A 17,413-nucleotide genomic window follows, 5' to 3' on the forward strand; every position below is an offset into this window, starting at 1 on the left:
GTGCAAGGCAGTGGAGATGAGGCCCATGCAAGGGCCTCAAAGTGCTCTACAAACTAATGCAATGGGCCTCTGCACTTGGCATTCTACTCCGTCTAATGATGGGACTTTTCCCATCACTTTTATAATCTTCCTCCCCGTATCATTCTTCCTGAACCCAGAATGAAATCTACTGCCTGCCCATTCCTTCCCTCTTGCATAACGTGCAGAGATACACAATCTGGGACTACTGCCCAGGACCCCTGCTACTGCTCAACCCACTTCTCAATAACCACACACAGGTTGCATTATTCACATGGTATATTTCCCCCACTGCCCTCAAAAATAAACCAACAGAAAAAGGTGAGGGCATTGAGTGGATTTTTTACATTAAGAGTTTCAAAAAAAACCCAACAACAAAATTAATAAATATTAAAAAGCTCTGAATCTTATATGTACAAAACTTTATACATCATAACACTGGATAAGGTTACATCACAGGAATGATTTGACATGTTCATCGGCCAAGGAGGAGATAGGAAATCACCCCAAGTCCCAGCTCCACTCACCCTGTTAGGTATCGGCTAACATACGATCTTATTGTGGGTGGGAGTGGCAGAGGTGGGGGGAGACAAATCTTCACTACTGTGGGATGGAGAGATTGGTGATGTGACTTGCCCCATACACATAGTGTCATTAGCTGGTGTGACACTGGTACATCCCTGTGCAAGACCTTAAACTGCACCTCCTTCATATACATTTGAATCTCACTGTTGTGCCCAGCTCTGGTGGTGACTAGTGTTTTCTCTGGTTTGCAAAACACGTATGTATTAGGACTTCACCAACATCAAACAAATGCCCAACTCACTATAGATCAGTCTACACTGAGCAAGAAAACCATTTTAGGGACATCAATCGCATCAACTGGTTTGTTGTGTTGCTTGTCCTTGCAACATTAATACTTTTGCAGAACTCTCTTGGTACATCCACACACAATCTTACAACCACTGTTGTACCCAGGGCTGCCGAGAGCAGGTTCGAGCCCCGGTGAAAAATTTTTTTCAGGCCACCCAGCAAGGGCGGACCGGATAAACAGGGCCAACAAGGGGGGGGGGGAGCCGGGCCCCCTTCCTGACTGCCGGGCCCCGGTAATTTGTACCGACTTCCCCCACCTCTCGTCGGCCCTGGTTGTACCAGTGGGTTCCAGGATCCTTGAAGCACCATCCTATAGTTGCAGGGAGTGAGGGCTTTGGAGTAATTTCCCAATTTGACACACTGCACTGTGGAACATAGGCGGCAGAAATGGGTGTACTGGTGTAGCTGCTAAGCTTATTTGCTTCAGGGGGAAAAAGCTGAAGAACTGCCTATGTCCATCTTAATCCCATTGAGTTGCCACAGAACCAGCAGAAGAGATGCATGTTACCATCTCCACCAGGCAACAGTTCCTTCCTCTCAGCTTTTCCCTGTGGATTCAAAGTAAATGTCGTAGCAGATGTAGCCTACAAGTCACTAGTTCACGTTACGACTTTGGAGCTGATGCAGTGAGTCATCACAATTACGTACTATGTTTTAGTGCATAATTTATATTAATTATGTGCTATGTTTATATAATGTGTCAAACCTGACCCCTGAAATCAGGGCTCAGTTTGACTCCACATGTGACAGGTTTCCAGACCTTAGCCACGCTGGTGCACTGGGAGTAGTTGTTGGTGAGATGGAGAATGGTTCCTACCCCACCCCACACTCTCCAGGGGCTGGGGCTGAAGTGGAGCTGCTGGTATTCTGGCACTCAGACCTGCTCACAATACTGATCAGGGATGACCACTGGCTACAGACAGTAATTGTGGAGGATGCTGCAGTATTTCCTAACCCATTCCTCCCAGTGGGTGTTGCTATCAAGGTAATGTACCTTGGTGGGAGCTGTAAGCTTCAGGTGAGAGACTTAGAAAAGAATGCTCTTTAAAGAGTAAACAACACACAAAATGAAGCATTATCTTTGGCATAATAAATAAACACTGACACTCAAGCACTCCCTTAAAAAGTTCATAATGATATTTCAATCAGAGAAACAAGCCACTAATGTTGTGTGCAGTTTGCAGTAAGAAGTCGTCTAAGGGCCAGATTCTGATTTGTTACACCCATGTAAGTCTGGAGTAACTCCATTAAAATCAATGAGGTTACTCCAGATTTACATTGGTGAAGCTCTTGCCAGAATTGGGCCCAAGGTCTGCAGCAAACCTATGAAAGGGTCCATGATGGTTCCAGAAACCTGCATGCCTCTATCACAGACATCCTGTTACTGCGTTTCCTTACATGTGTTGTTAGTTTTAAGAATGCTTGTTTGTTACATTTTGGTAAGGGGTCTGCGATGGTCTGACATGAAATTGCACTAGCTACCTGGATTAAGGTTTCTGCTTTCACTAGACCCGTTTTATACACCAGTATATCTCAGGGTTGGGAAAGTGTCTCGGAGGGACAATAGGGTCACAAGCAGTTTGCATTCAGGGATTGGTTGATCTGATCTCCAACAGCTTCAAATTCCTTACAACAGAAACTAACCAGCTGCAACAGACCAGGCAGGTATTATTGATACAGCATGCACAGTGTACCAACTAGGCACTCTGTCCATGGCTTCCTTTTCTTGGGCTAAATCTCCAGCACTACACTGGCCTTTAAATACTTAATGTAGCCTTCAGAAGCATATAGCTGGGACTCTGAGTTCCATGCCTACCAGTGACCTCACGCAGGCCCAAAACATGTGGGCACTCCAGCTATCCCTCCCCTGTCTCAGATTCAGAGAGATAGTTCCCTACCCATCTTGTCAGCCACATGTGAGGGTGCAGAGAGTCACTACCAACCCAGACACTCAGCATTTTTTGCCCTTGGCTAAAATATCACAGCAAGCCTTCCAATGCAGAAGGTAAAAAACCAGAAAAATGTAAGAGGCAGTAAAGAAAGAACGAACCATTTGTCACTACTCCCCATTCCTGCCAAAAGGCCCCAAAGGATTTCACTAGTTTAACAAATTATTGGGTTTTTTTTTGAGCATTTCTACCCCTTTTGTCACTTTGGTATATATACACTTCATTCATACTATAGAGCCCTTCTTCTTGCAAACACATAATTTAAAATTAAAGCCTTAAAAGCACTAACCAACAATATATGCGTATCGACTGGATTACACCTTGTTATGGGTTGAGTTAAAACCTCACTGAAACTGACATACGAATGTGACTTCCACTTAAAATAGCTGAGAGACATTTAAGGGACCACACTTAAAACAAGGCCTAACAGAGCCCACCCAGGAGTTTTGGATTGTGTAGGTGGAGGGGGGGAGAACACCCAGAAACTGAAGACAGACAAGAACAGAGAGGCAGGCAAAAAGCAAGAAAGCCAAGCAATAGCCTGTGAGCACAGTGTGACCCTGGACAAAACTAGTGGGAAAAAAGCTTTTGGGCCTGTTGGCTAAAGAGGCTTGGGGCAGTAAGCTAAGGAAATGCTCCTTTTGCTCTGGATTCCTCCTGCAATCAGAGAAACAGGGCTTTGCACATTCCTTGTAAATAAACAAGATTGCAGCAAAGAAAATATCAGACTCCATCGATTGTTACTTCCAGCTGGAACATCCCAAGGCCCTGAAATTTGACTAGCTGCTCGGGTCAAAAAAGGGCAACAATATCTTTCTCTTTACACTATCCATCTGAGTCAAGTGAGCGTCCTCGTCTCTGACACAAGAGGAAGATTATCTAGGACCCACCCCTTCAGGATGCTGGGCACCTCCTATAAAGGGCTGGACTTCCTCAGCAGCCAAGTCAAGACGAGGTCTGGACTCAGCCCTTCACACGAGGCATGAGGTGGATCTGACGCTTACTGAGCTCTGAACACTCCTTAACTCCATGAGGCTTGCAGTCTAGATACTGAGGGCATGCTGCAAATCAGCTGACCCACATTCTTTCCTGCACCAGTGACAACTACAGGGGCACAATCCTGCTCCCACTGAAGACAGCAGGGAATTTTGCCACTGATTTCAGTGGGAGCAAAAGCAAGCCCACAATAAACACAAATGTCAGAAAAATGTATTTTTGAGAACGGATTTGCAGCCGGACTCATGACTCAACATCCGTCTGCCAAGCCAGGCCTGGCTTTCAAACCCACCTACTATTTCAGCAATTTTGCCTACCTTATTCTCATTTGCAATGATCCCTCACCTGCCTTTGCCCGAACTGTTGTCTTGTCTTATTTGTGTCCATCTTGTCCAGATTAGGCCTGGCTCCTGCAAAGCACCGAACACCAGCTGCAATCTTCTGAGAGCCCTCAACTCCCACTGAAGTCAGCCCTTTCAGGAGATGTTCAGCACCTTGCTTGACTGGGCTCAATCCTGCTCATGGGAGTTTTGCCATTGACTTCAGTGGGAGCAGGAATAGAGTCAGACTAGATGGGTATGTCCACACTGCAATTAAACACCAGTGGCTGGCCCATGTCATCTGACTGGGGCTCGCAGGGCTCAGGCCACAGGACTGTTTAACTGCAGTGTAGATGTTTATGCTTGGGATGGAACCTGGGCTCTGGGACCCTCCCCACTCACGGGGTCTCAGCAGGAATCAAAACAGCACCTTACAGAACAGTTTTAGAGGACAAGCACACACCCCCACAGCCAAAATTTCAAATGAAGAGACATGCATTGTCAAGCCACATGTTGCTAACCAACTGTTCTACGCAGGGACTGCTCTTCTCAGGACCTTCAGGGCAACATACTTCTTTCACAAACACAGGAATTTGCAACATATTTATGTATTGAATTCCCTCATTTTCTCTGCAGTTAATGCCACACTTCTTCCCCCACTTCTGCCTCTTTCTCTGGTGACTGACCTTGTCATTGCCTCACTACATAGAGCCTCCAGACACAAACACCGGCTGCTAGCCTTGAAAGGACACCCTACGCAGCTGGAGACAGGTTGTGAGCACAGTGCAGTTCAATGACACACACACACACACACACACACACACCCCGAAAGAAGCCAAACACCCCTGCCATGTACCATCCCTCTCCCAGTTGGGTCAGGACACTGACAGCTCCACTCCTGACCCGGCTTTTGAAACTGAGTCTCCCCATCCACACGTATAGAGTACAAGTCCATCTGGCCTGCTGTTCCCCTGCCCCTTGCTCTGCTCTTCGCTGAGGTTAAGAATAGAAAATCTATTTGCAGCACCATTTCCAACAGGATTTCAGAATCCACTGTGATCCTTGCCACATGGATAACAGCAGCAGTTGAGTGAGGACTGAGCTGAGGGTCAAAGGTCCTTTCTGTTGAGTTTTGTTTTATTGCTTGAAAAATCTCTTTGTAGCACCTTGGAAGGAAATGCCCGATTGATTCAAGCCACTCTCTGAGGTAACCAGGCGTGGTCTACACAACCTGTGCGCGCTCAGCCACTGTTTGGGGTTCATTTGCAATCCAGTGGCCAGTGCTGTTTCTTCCTTTTGTTTCTTCCTTTGATTTGATCTTTTTTTTTTTGTTATTCCAATAAAGAATTAAAAAGTGACACTGCTGAAAAGTCATAAAAATGAAGCCGTTTTTTCGGTAGCCTTCTGTTTGGTTTTTAAATCTGTGTCTCATCCGTTTCCGAAAGTGGCTCGGAAACTTGGCTGCTCTGCCCATGTAAACCGTCGACAAGAGAGACATTGGGAAAACATTTCATGTCACAACAGGGGAGGAGGCCCTGAGACTATTCCCCAGCTGCTCGGATCCTGTACTATGCCTTCTCCGTCGTGCTACGCCCTGGGAGGGGACAGAGGAATTGCTTTCGCTGTGTGCACCAGCAGGTTTGTTCAAGGCGGGAGAGAACCATCGAAAGGCAGTGCTGCCCCAGAGTTCTCCAGAACTCGGCCCTGCTGCAGCCTGCCGGCTAAGAGGTAGTGGTCTTGAGGGGTCAACTTTTGAAGTATCATCGACTGGAGTGCCCCGAGACTGGGTCGCAGCATTAGCCCAAGAGGTTCCATGGGCAGCTGAACCTTCCGTGCTGGGCGGCTGGGCATGACCAGCTTGGGATGCATCTGTCTCTTTGGCAGCTGTGCTTTGTATCCTATGTGGGCGGTGCCGGGCAGTGGGATGAAAGGGCAGTGGTGTGACTGGGCTGGGAAAGAAAGCACCCTCGTGAGTTCCAGTCTCTGAAGCACCTTGGTCTACACTGGGCGGCACGCTGGTGGTGGAGACCTTTTTGCCACAGGACTCACAACAGAGTTTGTTGTAGCCAGGGATGGAGCAGTAGCGAGCCAGAACTTCCATCTGGCAGAATATGGACTTGTCCCCAAGGCAAGGCTCTTCTGTGACAAAAACATTTATAAAGAAGCTAGTGAGTATAACCAGGATGTACAATAATAATGTGCATGAAATACGATCCAAAATCACTGCATACATGGGTTTAAAATTATCCCATAAAGCTGCTGTCAGAGTAAAATGCCATATTACACTTGGTGTTACATCATGTTTAGCATTGGTCAAATTTCAAATTCAAGGTTTGGTGTAAGCATTGAAAACGGTGAACTCTCCTGTGACCCTCTCTGATCTGTACATCTTTACTTTCTGGTTTCAGGCATGTTGGAAGCACTCAGCTCCTCAGAGGAAAGGTGTAACAGAAGTACCAAAATATTATTAATTATTATTATTATTAATAATATTAGAAAAACTGTGCATACCAAAGGTACAGCTTGCTTCTCTGCAGTATTTTGGTACTCCCACTTCCTAACAAAATCAAGACGTGCAAAGATTCACAAATGTTTTCTTAAATGAACCAAAATGGTGAAATGTTTGGCTGAGGGGATTAGCAAAAGGATGTAGGACCTTTCACCTTTAGGAGACCAGTTCAAATAAGGCAGGCATTTCAGAGGGAGTTTACAGACTCCAGATGCAGCCTTATAAACATTGCTACAATTGTCACTACAAACCAACATAACCGAATGACTCCATTGTTTTAATTTTACTAGATGATGTTAGCGTTGAGTGGTAGGAGCTGGAGTCACATTGCTGCAGGAGACATCCACCCACCCACAGGACAGAAGAAGTAAAATCAACAGCAGTGGAAGCGCCTTCATGCCATTAGGCCTCAATGCTGCTGAGGAAGAATCATCTTTAGGGAAGAGACGCTAATTAAAGACTCCAGGCTCATTTAGGGCCTGATGCAAAGCCCAGTGAAATCAATGGAAGGCATTCCAAGGGCTTTGGATCAGACCCTTAATCCTTCTCATGTCTACTTCTTTGGAGCTCTGATACAGCAAGGTACCTAAGAACATGCATAATTTTTAGCATACATCCCATTGACTTGAATGGAATTACTCTGTATGCATGTGTTAAAATGCCTTGCTGAACTGGGGCCTGGGACAGGGAATTTGTCTTCTTCACATCTAGACAAGAATCTGGCATACTTTTGGCAGTAACAGATAAAAATGACAAGAAAGTCATTTGTTAGAATCATGTTGTGATGTTGACATTTGCCCACTAATAGAATGGGACTATCAGCTTAATCCAGAGAGGCCATCAAATGATAACAACTTCCTGTCACTACCTCCCTATGTCAGATTTGAAATGACTTAAAAGTTACAAATTCCCTGTCCATGTAGCTATCCAGTTTCCTAACACAACACAAGAACTCTAAGATTAGGAAAAGGCCATCTGACCCAACGTATCACTGCTCTTTGTACCACCACAAAAATAATTACATTAAAAAATAATGACAATATTTACAAGGGAATTCACTGGCCAAAAAATATTGGGGTTTGTGCATGTGTGTGTGTGTAAGGTAACTCCCTTCTCTTCATCTGCCAATATATATTTATGCCTGTATCTGTAATTTTCACTGCATGCATCTGAAGAAGTGGGTTCTTTACCCAGGAAAGCTTATGCCCAAATAAATCTTTTATCCTTTAAGGTGCCACCAGACTCCTCGTTGTTTTTGTGGATACAGACTAACAGGGCTACCCCTCTGATACTAGGAAAATCCTTGCAACTGTATATCAAGGGCCACTAGATGGCACCCTAATTTCAAGGTTAGATACAAAAGTGAAACAGAGACTTGTTTAATTGTCAAGGGAAAGACTCAGAAGAGAGTTTGGGTCGGTCTCCAACTGCAAAACCCACAGAAGGGAGCAGGGAGAGTGGCAGGGGAAGAAATGGGGAAGGGAACCTATAACACTTGAACAGAGTGCCGCAAAGGTCTGGTTTCTGAACAGGCAGCTCAGGTGAGTGCTGAATGCTGACTGTAGGGAAGGACAAAGAACAGTGTTAGTGGTCTAACTTCAATCTCACTGAGCATGAAATAGGGAGGTGGTGGGGCACTTCCCAGCACACCCATCTTAGCACAGTAGCATTTGACAACTTCAGATTGCAATCAAGCTAAGCTTGTATTTTCCTCTGGTGTCCATTATGGGGCATTAACCTTTTGATCTCCCTTTGAGAAAGGTCTCCACTAGCCTTCAAAAAATGGTGTCCTCCATTAAGTTATTTCCACTTCAGTCACAGAAGAGGGCGGCTTGTAAACATTTAATAGCAGAATCTCTTCCTGAATAGTGCAGGTAAAGAGACTTCTGCTCCAAGAAACAAACTTAGGAAGAGGGGAAACTTACTTGAAGATATCTTGTTAACAGGATTTTTGGGCCCATCCTGGGGTACCCACTGTACTTTCGGAGTCACATGATCACTGGTGTCTGCCTTTGCTGCAATACTTGGTAGCTTTCCTGTAGGTAGATCAAGGCCAGAAGGTTTAGGCATAAAGATTAGCCCAACAGAGGCATTTCCAAAAGAATTTGAGAGTAGGTATGGTGGGGAGGGTTCCTTGCACTAGCCCTTGTCTTCTAGAGACACACATCAAGATTTTTTAAAGTAACAAGGGTTTTGGGGTGCCTCAATTTTTGGGTGTGCAACCTGAGCCACCTTAAAAAGGGACCTGATTTTCTGAGAGCAGGTGCCCAGCTTTCTGAAAATTAGGCCCCTGTAAGGAATCTTAGTTTGGGCATCCAAAACTGAGGCATCCAAAACCACTGTTAAAAATCTTGGCCAAGGATTAAAATAAATTTGATGGCCTCACCTTAATCATCAATTATTTACACATCGCAACACTATCAGAAAATTTTACATGATCTCTGGTCCTAAAGAAAGGACGAAGACTGGAAAGGCCAAGAGTGCTGTACATTTCCGTAATGTCAGTCTTGTCTGTTAACGTTTTTCCTTGCTGGTCCTCAAGGTCACTTCAGCTGTGTTGCCATTGTGTCATTAGCATTCCCCTGAAGCTGATGGAACATCAGGGGTTACTGACTAGTACAGTTAGCAGCACAGCGCAGGTACTCTACCAAGACAGTAACAGCGGCTGTTTTAAATTGAAGCGAATGGGAATATGTGAATACCTGTATCTAGGGAAGTGGATTTTCAGGAACAACCTGAATCCTTAACTTATATCTTGTAACACCTTCTTCTGCTCCTTGGCATGTAAACTACATCACCTTCCATAGCCTTACACATCAGTAGAATAGATCTACATGCAAAGGAGTCCAACTGGTACCACATCACTGACCGTTTCTCAGTTTGATTCCATGACTGACTCTAGGAGAGTCTGCTCCAGTGACATTTCAGCTCCTCTCACCTGGGCACGCTGCCATTTTGCAGACTTGGACAGTCTCTGGTTTCTCATCTTCACATTGCCCAATGCTATTGTCACTGGCCTTGCACACCACCTGGCGCTGCTGGATGCCTTCTCCACAGCTAACTGAGCACTGTGTCAAATCACCAAGGAGGGGAAAAAATACACCTATCAGTGCCGGGGAGGAGAAGCAGGGACGGAGACACCAAAATGCACCTCATGCTACAAACAAGGGGCTTCAAAAAGAACTCTGTGTGTGTGTGTGCACATGTGCAAGACTATGTATATAAACACACACAAATTAGTATTCAGACCAATGGATAGAGATCTCCCTGGCTTTGGTGAAATTTGTCCCCTTGGCTGGATACTGCTGAACCTTCCAACTAAGAATGACTTTCATCTCTATATCATAAAGGTACTTCTGGAGATGAAAGGTTTGGCTTCTCAAATGCACTGAAGTGAATTACATACCAAGCATTTCCCCCTAGGTTTAATACCACTGGTCATCCATTATAAGCGCCCCCCCAAATCCCCTATCCTTACTGTGCTACTGATGACTTAGCTTTCTTCTGGGCTGGACAGAGGCATTACCATGCTCACATTTACACACCCGTCTGCCTCTAAAAGGACTACATGGAAAGCTACTTTTCTCTTGTCTTCCTACAAACCCAAACAATAATGTCACCAGCCGTCTATGCCATTATCTAGTTCATTATAGAATTCATTTGCTATCTAGGTGATTTACATTAACCCACAGCAAATGTGTTCCTCCCACAGGCCTTGTCCTCTAGGGCCTGATCTAAAGCCCAAGGAATTCAATGGAAATCTTTCCATTGACTTCACTGGACTTAGGATCAGGCACTTAGAGTGAAATATATCTCCGGATAATGTTACACTGTGTGTGCTGTATAAAAATATCCTCCTGACTGAGAAAACGCTCTCAGCTCCCACCAGAATAAGGGAGGTTTCATTGCTAACCCCCAGCTACTCAGCATGGCCACTGGCCACCGATCACCCAAGATTGGTGAGTTTTCCATAGTAGTGAAGCAGGTTCTTTTGCAAGCCAGCAGGCTCCCGAGATGTATGATGATCATGCTTTCTGGAGTTTTTGAATCAGGTAGCAACCAATTAAAGATCTGCACATCTATGGAATAAAAGCTTTACTATGTCCCAACATCGTATGCATTGCAGAACCTGGGCTCACGCACCTGGGACCAGGCACCTGTCCTCCATTGGGCTGGACAGGGCAAGCGGCTGCAGGGCCTGCGTGTGTCCGGTCGATCTCCTGTGCAGTATTTCGTGTGAACCGTCCGGTTTGTGCCATTCAGGAGGTGCTGGACACACTGCACCACCCTTATCTGAACTCCTAGCTTGCCACAGGACTTGCTGCAGGCTCCCCATTCCTCTGCCATCCAGCTGAATCATTAAAATACAGCACTGTCAACAGGTTGAGGGGGAGAATATTTGGACTTTTTCAGATTCTGATTGGCTTATCTTTCTGGAGCTTTGAGATCACAGATTGAGAGTCCTTGGAAGAGATGTGGAGCTCATATTCCTAGCTGTAGCATAGTCTTCAGATTAAGGAGCAAATCCTCAGCAGGTGTCAACCAGGATAACTCCACTGAACTCAGTGGAGCTACTTGATTTACAGAAGCGGAGAACCTGTCTCTCTGAGCCTTACAGTTGGGTTTTGTGCTGATCTAATGTGTTGGACTCCAGTAGACCAAACAATGGCAAGTTTGTCTTGGTCCCTCTATGACAGCCTGCATAACCCATTAGCCTTCCATAACTTAAGTCATTGTCAGTTCCCTCACATGTGTCCCTGCCTTATTTGGACAGTACTGGGTCACCAAGATTTTATCCTTTTCAGGATGGGGGTGGGATGGGGGGGCGGGGATTTAAAAGAAAACAACTTACCCTTTGCAATATTTGGCTCCCTCCACCTCTTTGATTTGGGAGGGAGGGGGGAGAAAAGCTGCCTCATGCTAGCTCTTGCACCAATGCCAATAATGAAAATGACCAGAGCCTCCTGCCTTAACCCTGAGCACATTCATGCAGGCACAGCAGAGTGTCATGATCGTAGGGGGGAGAACTCACGCTGGCTGGGAGCACTCCTGCGGGTTACATCGCCTCCGGATAGGCTTGGGTTTCTTGCCATTATCACAGAAGTTCCGATGCACCATCCGGTTATCGCTTTTCCTCCGACAGCCATACTTGGTGTACTGGATGCCTGAAGGAACCACAGAAAGAAAAAGACACAGGGAGTAAAGGAATCACCAGTATACACACAACTTGGTTTGGAACTCCACCTTGATGACCATTAGCTGGATACCCCTAACTAGCTCGTCTTGCTTTTCTGCTATGACTTTGCACTCCAACTATGGAGTTCAGCATGTCATACAAGGGGCCATAATGCAGCCAGACAATACTTCCTCTAGGCTGTACACACACAAACACACAAAGGCACCAAATATATTTGCAGTCAACAAGGAGGTGGTGGTGAGATATTGCTACTCAAGTCTGGAATACCCCGGTCATTCCCATCTTCCTGCCTGACCCATATGGTTGCTGGCTGCTATGTAGCCAATGGGAAATGCCATTTCACCTCTGCAAAACTAGGACCAGATTCCAGACTGCATCCTGATTGCATCCAAGTTCTGCTCAGACACAGGGTGAGTGTACTAGGGAGTAGCTCTAATTCAGGCCACTGCCATAAGGTCCCTCAGGGATCACAAAGTGAACTTAGCAGATGAGCCCCTGAGCTCTGGTGCATTTTGTGGCTATTGAAAAGAGTTTGATGGGCCTTACTTTGGAGCTTACTTCCCCTGATGGAAAAGAAAAGAATCCACATCACAAGAGAGCCCCAAAATGTTGTTAGAATTTGGCACACTGGTCACATTTGCTTGGAAAAAGACCAGGTCTGGGCTAAGCTAGCCTGAAGCATGAGCTTCCATTCACTCTTCTAGAGGGTGATCCCTTCATGTCAGGATTGTGTTAATTGGTGGAGCACGTATAAGAGAAGGTCATATTGCAGCAGCTTGTAGCTAAAACAAGGACTTCAGTTTCATCTCTGCCTGTCCCTAAACCTTCCCAAATGCCAATATTTATTTTTAAAAAAATCACAGTTACAAGGAAATGAGAACAAGGTGGAGCCACCAGATCTGCATTGAGTTTTAAAAACTGATTTATTTCAGTGCTCTGGATAGAGTTTACATTTATTTGCTCCATAATTAGGATGATTTCACCTGCCTTGAAACAGGAGCTATAAGGATTTGTAACTTGTGTAACTGTGGCGTCTTATCCATTAATTTGCGTAACAAGCACCCCAGAACCTGCACACACACTTCCTGTCTCTCAGTGTAGGGAATGACCCAGGTACCAGCAGGAACAAACCAGCAATGACAGGTGGAAGTGTTACTGGGTCTTACAGGTCTTTCCATTTCTCTAAGTTGCTATGATTAGGCCCTTCCCCAAATCTGTAAGAATAACAGTGAGATGATTCTCATTTGTATAGAGCCTGGGTCTGTGCTTTTAAGCAAAGCTGCAGACACCTGACTTAAAGAACCCTGGTTACATTTTCAGAGATCCTCCTAACTGAGATTACAAAAACTGCTAGTGCACCTTGTGATTGTGCAAAACCAACATTCGCACATAAAAAAATGGCACCTGTATGCACAACTACCTATGCTGTGTGCACAAAAGATATCCACTCAAACTTCTGCAGGTATAATTAAAAATAATGTTGAAAAATATGACATTGTGCGTTTGGAGTGGAGCTGCATCAGAGAATGCTCTGCAATAATTGCCAGGGTCTTTAGAACTGTCCTGGGGCAGCCCTTTAGGGTGCCCTCCAGCATCTTGCGCAGCACATCCCATGCACATGCCTGTTTCCCCTTCAGTGGATCATCCCAGAAATAGTCCACAAAGACTTTCCAAGGATACCTAGCCTTTGCAGGGTTAGTTTATTACCAAATAAAGCCCTGTGCACATAAACCATAATAACAGTCCCATAACCATCATCCAGAATTCCCCAGCACAGTCCAAATAGTACAGTCAGTCTCCAAGTCCCAATAGTCTATGAACACACCAAGTACAGCTCCAACATCTCTCACCAGGCTCACCTTTCTAGTATGGCTCCAGTGTCTCTCACCATGCCTCTCCCAGTCTTTAGTCCTCTCCTGGCTCTCCAGCTCAGCTCTCCGGCTCAGCGAGCCAGCAGGTATCTCTCTCTGCTGCTCTCAGCCTTCAGCCCTTTCCAGCCTTTTCTAGCAAAGATGAAAACTCTCTGGCCCACGAAGGTCAGCAGGCTAGCCCCTCTTCCATTGGCTTCCTGGCCCTCAGCCTTTTTCAGCCTCCCAGCACTGGCTCTCTGGCTCAGGAAAGTCAGCAAACTAGCCCTCCCTCTTTTCAGCTTTCCCTGGAAACCTCCTCCAGATTCCTGATCTCTGACAGCTCTCACCTTCCAATCCACGGACTGACCCGGTCTGTTGTTAGGCTCTCCCACTTATATGGCCCAGGTCCCATCTCTTAAAATCCAATTGGGAAGCAGCTGACATGTCACAAGTGCATTGGACCACCCCAAAACCTCCTAAAGGGGCCAATCTCCCTGTGACACTCAAATTACCATCTCGGAAATCCCAGGTTCTAAGAAGCCACAGAAATCTTAAGCAAATGGGAGCATCAGATGATGCGTCAAACCAGACTCCCAAATAAAGCAGTATATCAGAGTGCTGCCAAAGGAAGTTAGATTGACTCCCCAAGCATGCTGGAATTTAAGGCTTGGAATTGCTAAAGAATAGAGAATTAGGTAATTAAGGTATATGGATATTTAAAACCCAGAGGTCTACTTTGATTCATACTGCCATACAGGTCCAAGAAATCTGACCACGACATACATGTGACCGTGTATTACAGCTTAACAGACATATAAAAGAGAAACAGACCTCCTCCGCAAGCCTTTGAGCACTGAGACCAGCTCTTGAGGGCCCACTCATAGGAATCCATCTCTTCAAGAAGGACATTATTGTTTCCAATCACCGGCAGCAGGTCTTCATGGATAATGTACTTATACATCAGGCTGCTCTTGGACTCATCTTCCTGTGGGATAACCTGGGATCAGAGAAGAACAAAGACAGTGTAGAGGGAGCAAGGAAGAGAAAAAGAGAATGAAATTGTGGGAAAGGGTGAGAGGGGAAAGAGGAGAGGAATTAAAGAGGACGCAAACAATGACAATGTAGCATATAGACACATAACATGAAAAGTAGAAGAAAAGAAAGTCACAAGAAAGAAATTAAACAAGTACCATAGGTAGAAAAGAGAAAACTTTTAGTTAACATGAAGAACTCTTGATCCATTCAAAATATTTCAACTAATCTAAAATGACTGGAAGGATTCTAAAATACTCACAGAACATACTCTGTATTGGACCACTGCACATGTGCAGGAAATGCCCATGACATATCAAAATATATGCTCAAACTCTAGACTTCATACGCAGAACTTTCTACCTTATCTGCATAAATAGGAAACTGTACTATAACTTTAGACATACAAGGAGGCATAGAAGCGTTGTTTGTAACACTCTATACCAATAAGTGAACACGTATTCCAAGACACTGGGGGGGGGCAGGGAGGACGAGCTTTTCTTCCACGGAGCCATGGGGAATCTAGATCCTGTTAATGCTGGGATAAGCCAGAACAGGGTGTGTAAGGTAGGCTATGGTAGGGCCTTGATACGTTGTCAGGTACAAGGTCAAAAACATTCAGAGTTCTGAGAAGTGCATTCGTAGTGTATTTCTGCACATCCTGAAGTATCTTAATCACTATTAGCTTATGGCTAGTTAATTTCACTTTTTAAAATAACTTTTAAGAGTTTTGTAGGATTTACACCATATGTCCTACCCCTATGAAATTCCGCCACTCCATTCTACATTGTATATCAGGCTCTTCTAGCATTTGTAACAGTGATTTCACTGTGTGCTCTGCTTCAGTGAATGATTGTGCCCATCACATCTCCAGAGGACAAGACAGTGTGACTCACCAGCACACTGATTGCTTCATGCAGGGGGCCGCTGGTTTTCAAGCTCTCCTTGCCGTTCTCAATTGTGTATTCCCACTCCAAGCCCATCTCAATGAAGGTTTTGCTTTTGGCTTCCTTGGCTTTGACATTAAGGATGAAGTTTCCAGTAGCTTGATTCTTAACAGCTGGGAAAAGAAGTTCACAAAGTAATTTTCCCCTGTCAAAGAACTTTAGGGACAGAAAATGAATTGTGAGCATAATGTATGGGAATTTAACTGACCAGAAGAAATCCCTATGGATGGGAATTGTATGGATAGACCTTCATGGTGAAAATATTCCTCATTACAGACCAGATAGTCATAAAAAAGATCTCAGAATCCGGGCTCAGCTGGTTGGTCTTTTGAAAATCTGGCCATAAATATCACAGTGGGAGCAGCTGGGAGCTAAGCAATTGGGAAAATCTGGCTCTTGTTTAGGTGCCAAAATAGCACCTGCAACTCTGGCCCTATATATTAACAATTGAATACTATTGACTGTAAGCAAACCAAGTCCTATTAGTCTTTCGATTGTGATCTAATCATCTGCCAGAAAGGTAAAAGTAACGTTATTCATGGACGAGACTGCAGGCCTGGACTGTGCCATGGGTAACGCACTAGATCTTAACAGAAAAACATCTCGGCTCAAATAGTAGCTTAAATGGCAAGCGAAATGAGTTTACCCACAGCACAAACCGACCGTTTAAGATAACACCCCTACAGGGAGAACCAAAAAAGAGATAGCAGAGGTGCTGTAGGTCAAGAGTGAGATGCACTGGCAGAGCTGTGTAAGGCCGAGGACTGGAATAGCAAGGTGTACTGCCGGTTGGAACTGAGGGGCCCTGGCAGAGGCCTCAGGCCCAGAATTTGAGGGGACACACAGGCAGATGAAAGTGTCCCTTTTCAGCCCTTCTAAAGAAAATACATCTTTGTGGGGCTTGTGTCCGCGGTGCAGAGAACAAGGCTGTGAGCAGCTGCTCATGGAAGAGCATGAATACATTCCATTGAATGAACAGGCATGTGCATATAGGGCTGGTGATCAAGAAAGGGGCCTTGGCAGGGAATAACCCTTTAAATGTGTAAAATCTAATGACCCCACACTCCGCACCATGCCTCTCCGGCATGAAACTCTTATTTCCCCAACCTTTAAGAGAATCACACTCCCTCCATCCCACTTCCCAATTGTTCCAGGGTCCCCCTGCTTTCCTAACATTAACTCTCTTCATCTTCTCTAAACAGTCAGTCTGGTTTGACCGTATTCCTGACATTCCAACTCATCCTTTGAATTAATGGTCTTCTGAGCAGAAAGAAAACACACAGACACATACACACCCTTCCTATGTCTGAAGAGATTTGGCTTCAAGACCCAGCCCTCTGAGAATATACCTCACACAGAGGAGCATTGTGTGAGTTCTCACTACAGGATCACACAGGCAGAGCTCGAGTGGCTAGCTTCACTGGAAGGTTCACTAAGAAGGATTTTGGAGGCAGCAGAAAAGGAGAGCTGCAAATTGAGATGCAAGAGGCTGGGGAACAACTACTCCAACTTAACTCCTTGGTCATTTTCAAGTAACTTTCTCTCTCAGTCATACGCACCCACACAAATACCCACTCACTCCAATGTGCTTTTAAACAGAGCGGAATAAGAGAAACAGAAGGATCACTCTATAGAAGACTTTAAAGGCCAGGATGTTGCCCCGCTGTGCCTCCCTGGCCCTGTTCTAGCAGCACAAATGGGCTGTAAACCTAGCTTACCCAG

The 17,413-nt window shown here is 45.3% G+C and overlaps 1 protein-coding gene across 2 annotated transcripts in view; it reads right to left on the minus strand.

The window, feature by feature from the left end:
- Nucleotides 1-279: 279 nt before the first annotated feature.
- Nucleotides 280-17,413, minus strand: part of ADAMTS14 (ADAM metallopeptidase with thrombospondin type 1 motif 14) — a 108,569-nt gene continuing 91,435 nt past the window's right edge. For both annotated transcript variants that reach the window (XM_065551961.1, XM_005281863.4), the window contains exons 16-22: nt 15,641-15,804; nt 14,544-14,709; nt 11,698-11,830; nt 10,809-11,016; nt 9,604-9,733; nt 8,591-8,701; nt 280-6,295 (exon numbers count right to left, since the gene is read on the minus strand). In XM_065551961.1, coding sequence (XP_065408033.1) covers nt 5,667-6,295; nt 8,591-8,701; nt 9,604-9,733; nt 10,809-11,016; nt 11,698-11,830; nt 14,544-14,709; nt 15,641-15,804 — 1,541 coding nt within the window. In that variant the 3' untranslated portion in view covers nt 280-5,666. The remainder of the gene's footprint in view (nt 6,296-8,590; nt 8,702-9,603; nt 9,734-10,808; nt 11,017-11,697; nt 11,831-14,543; nt 14,710-15,640; nt 15,805-17,413) is intronic.

This window comes from Chrysemys picta, chromosome 7 (genome assembly GCF_011386835.1).
Source record: "Chrysemys picta bellii isolate R12L10 chromosome 7, ASM1138683v2, whole genome shotgun sequence".
Lineage (NCBI taxonomy): Eukaryota > Metazoa > Chordata > Testudines > Emydidae > Chrysemys > Chrysemys picta.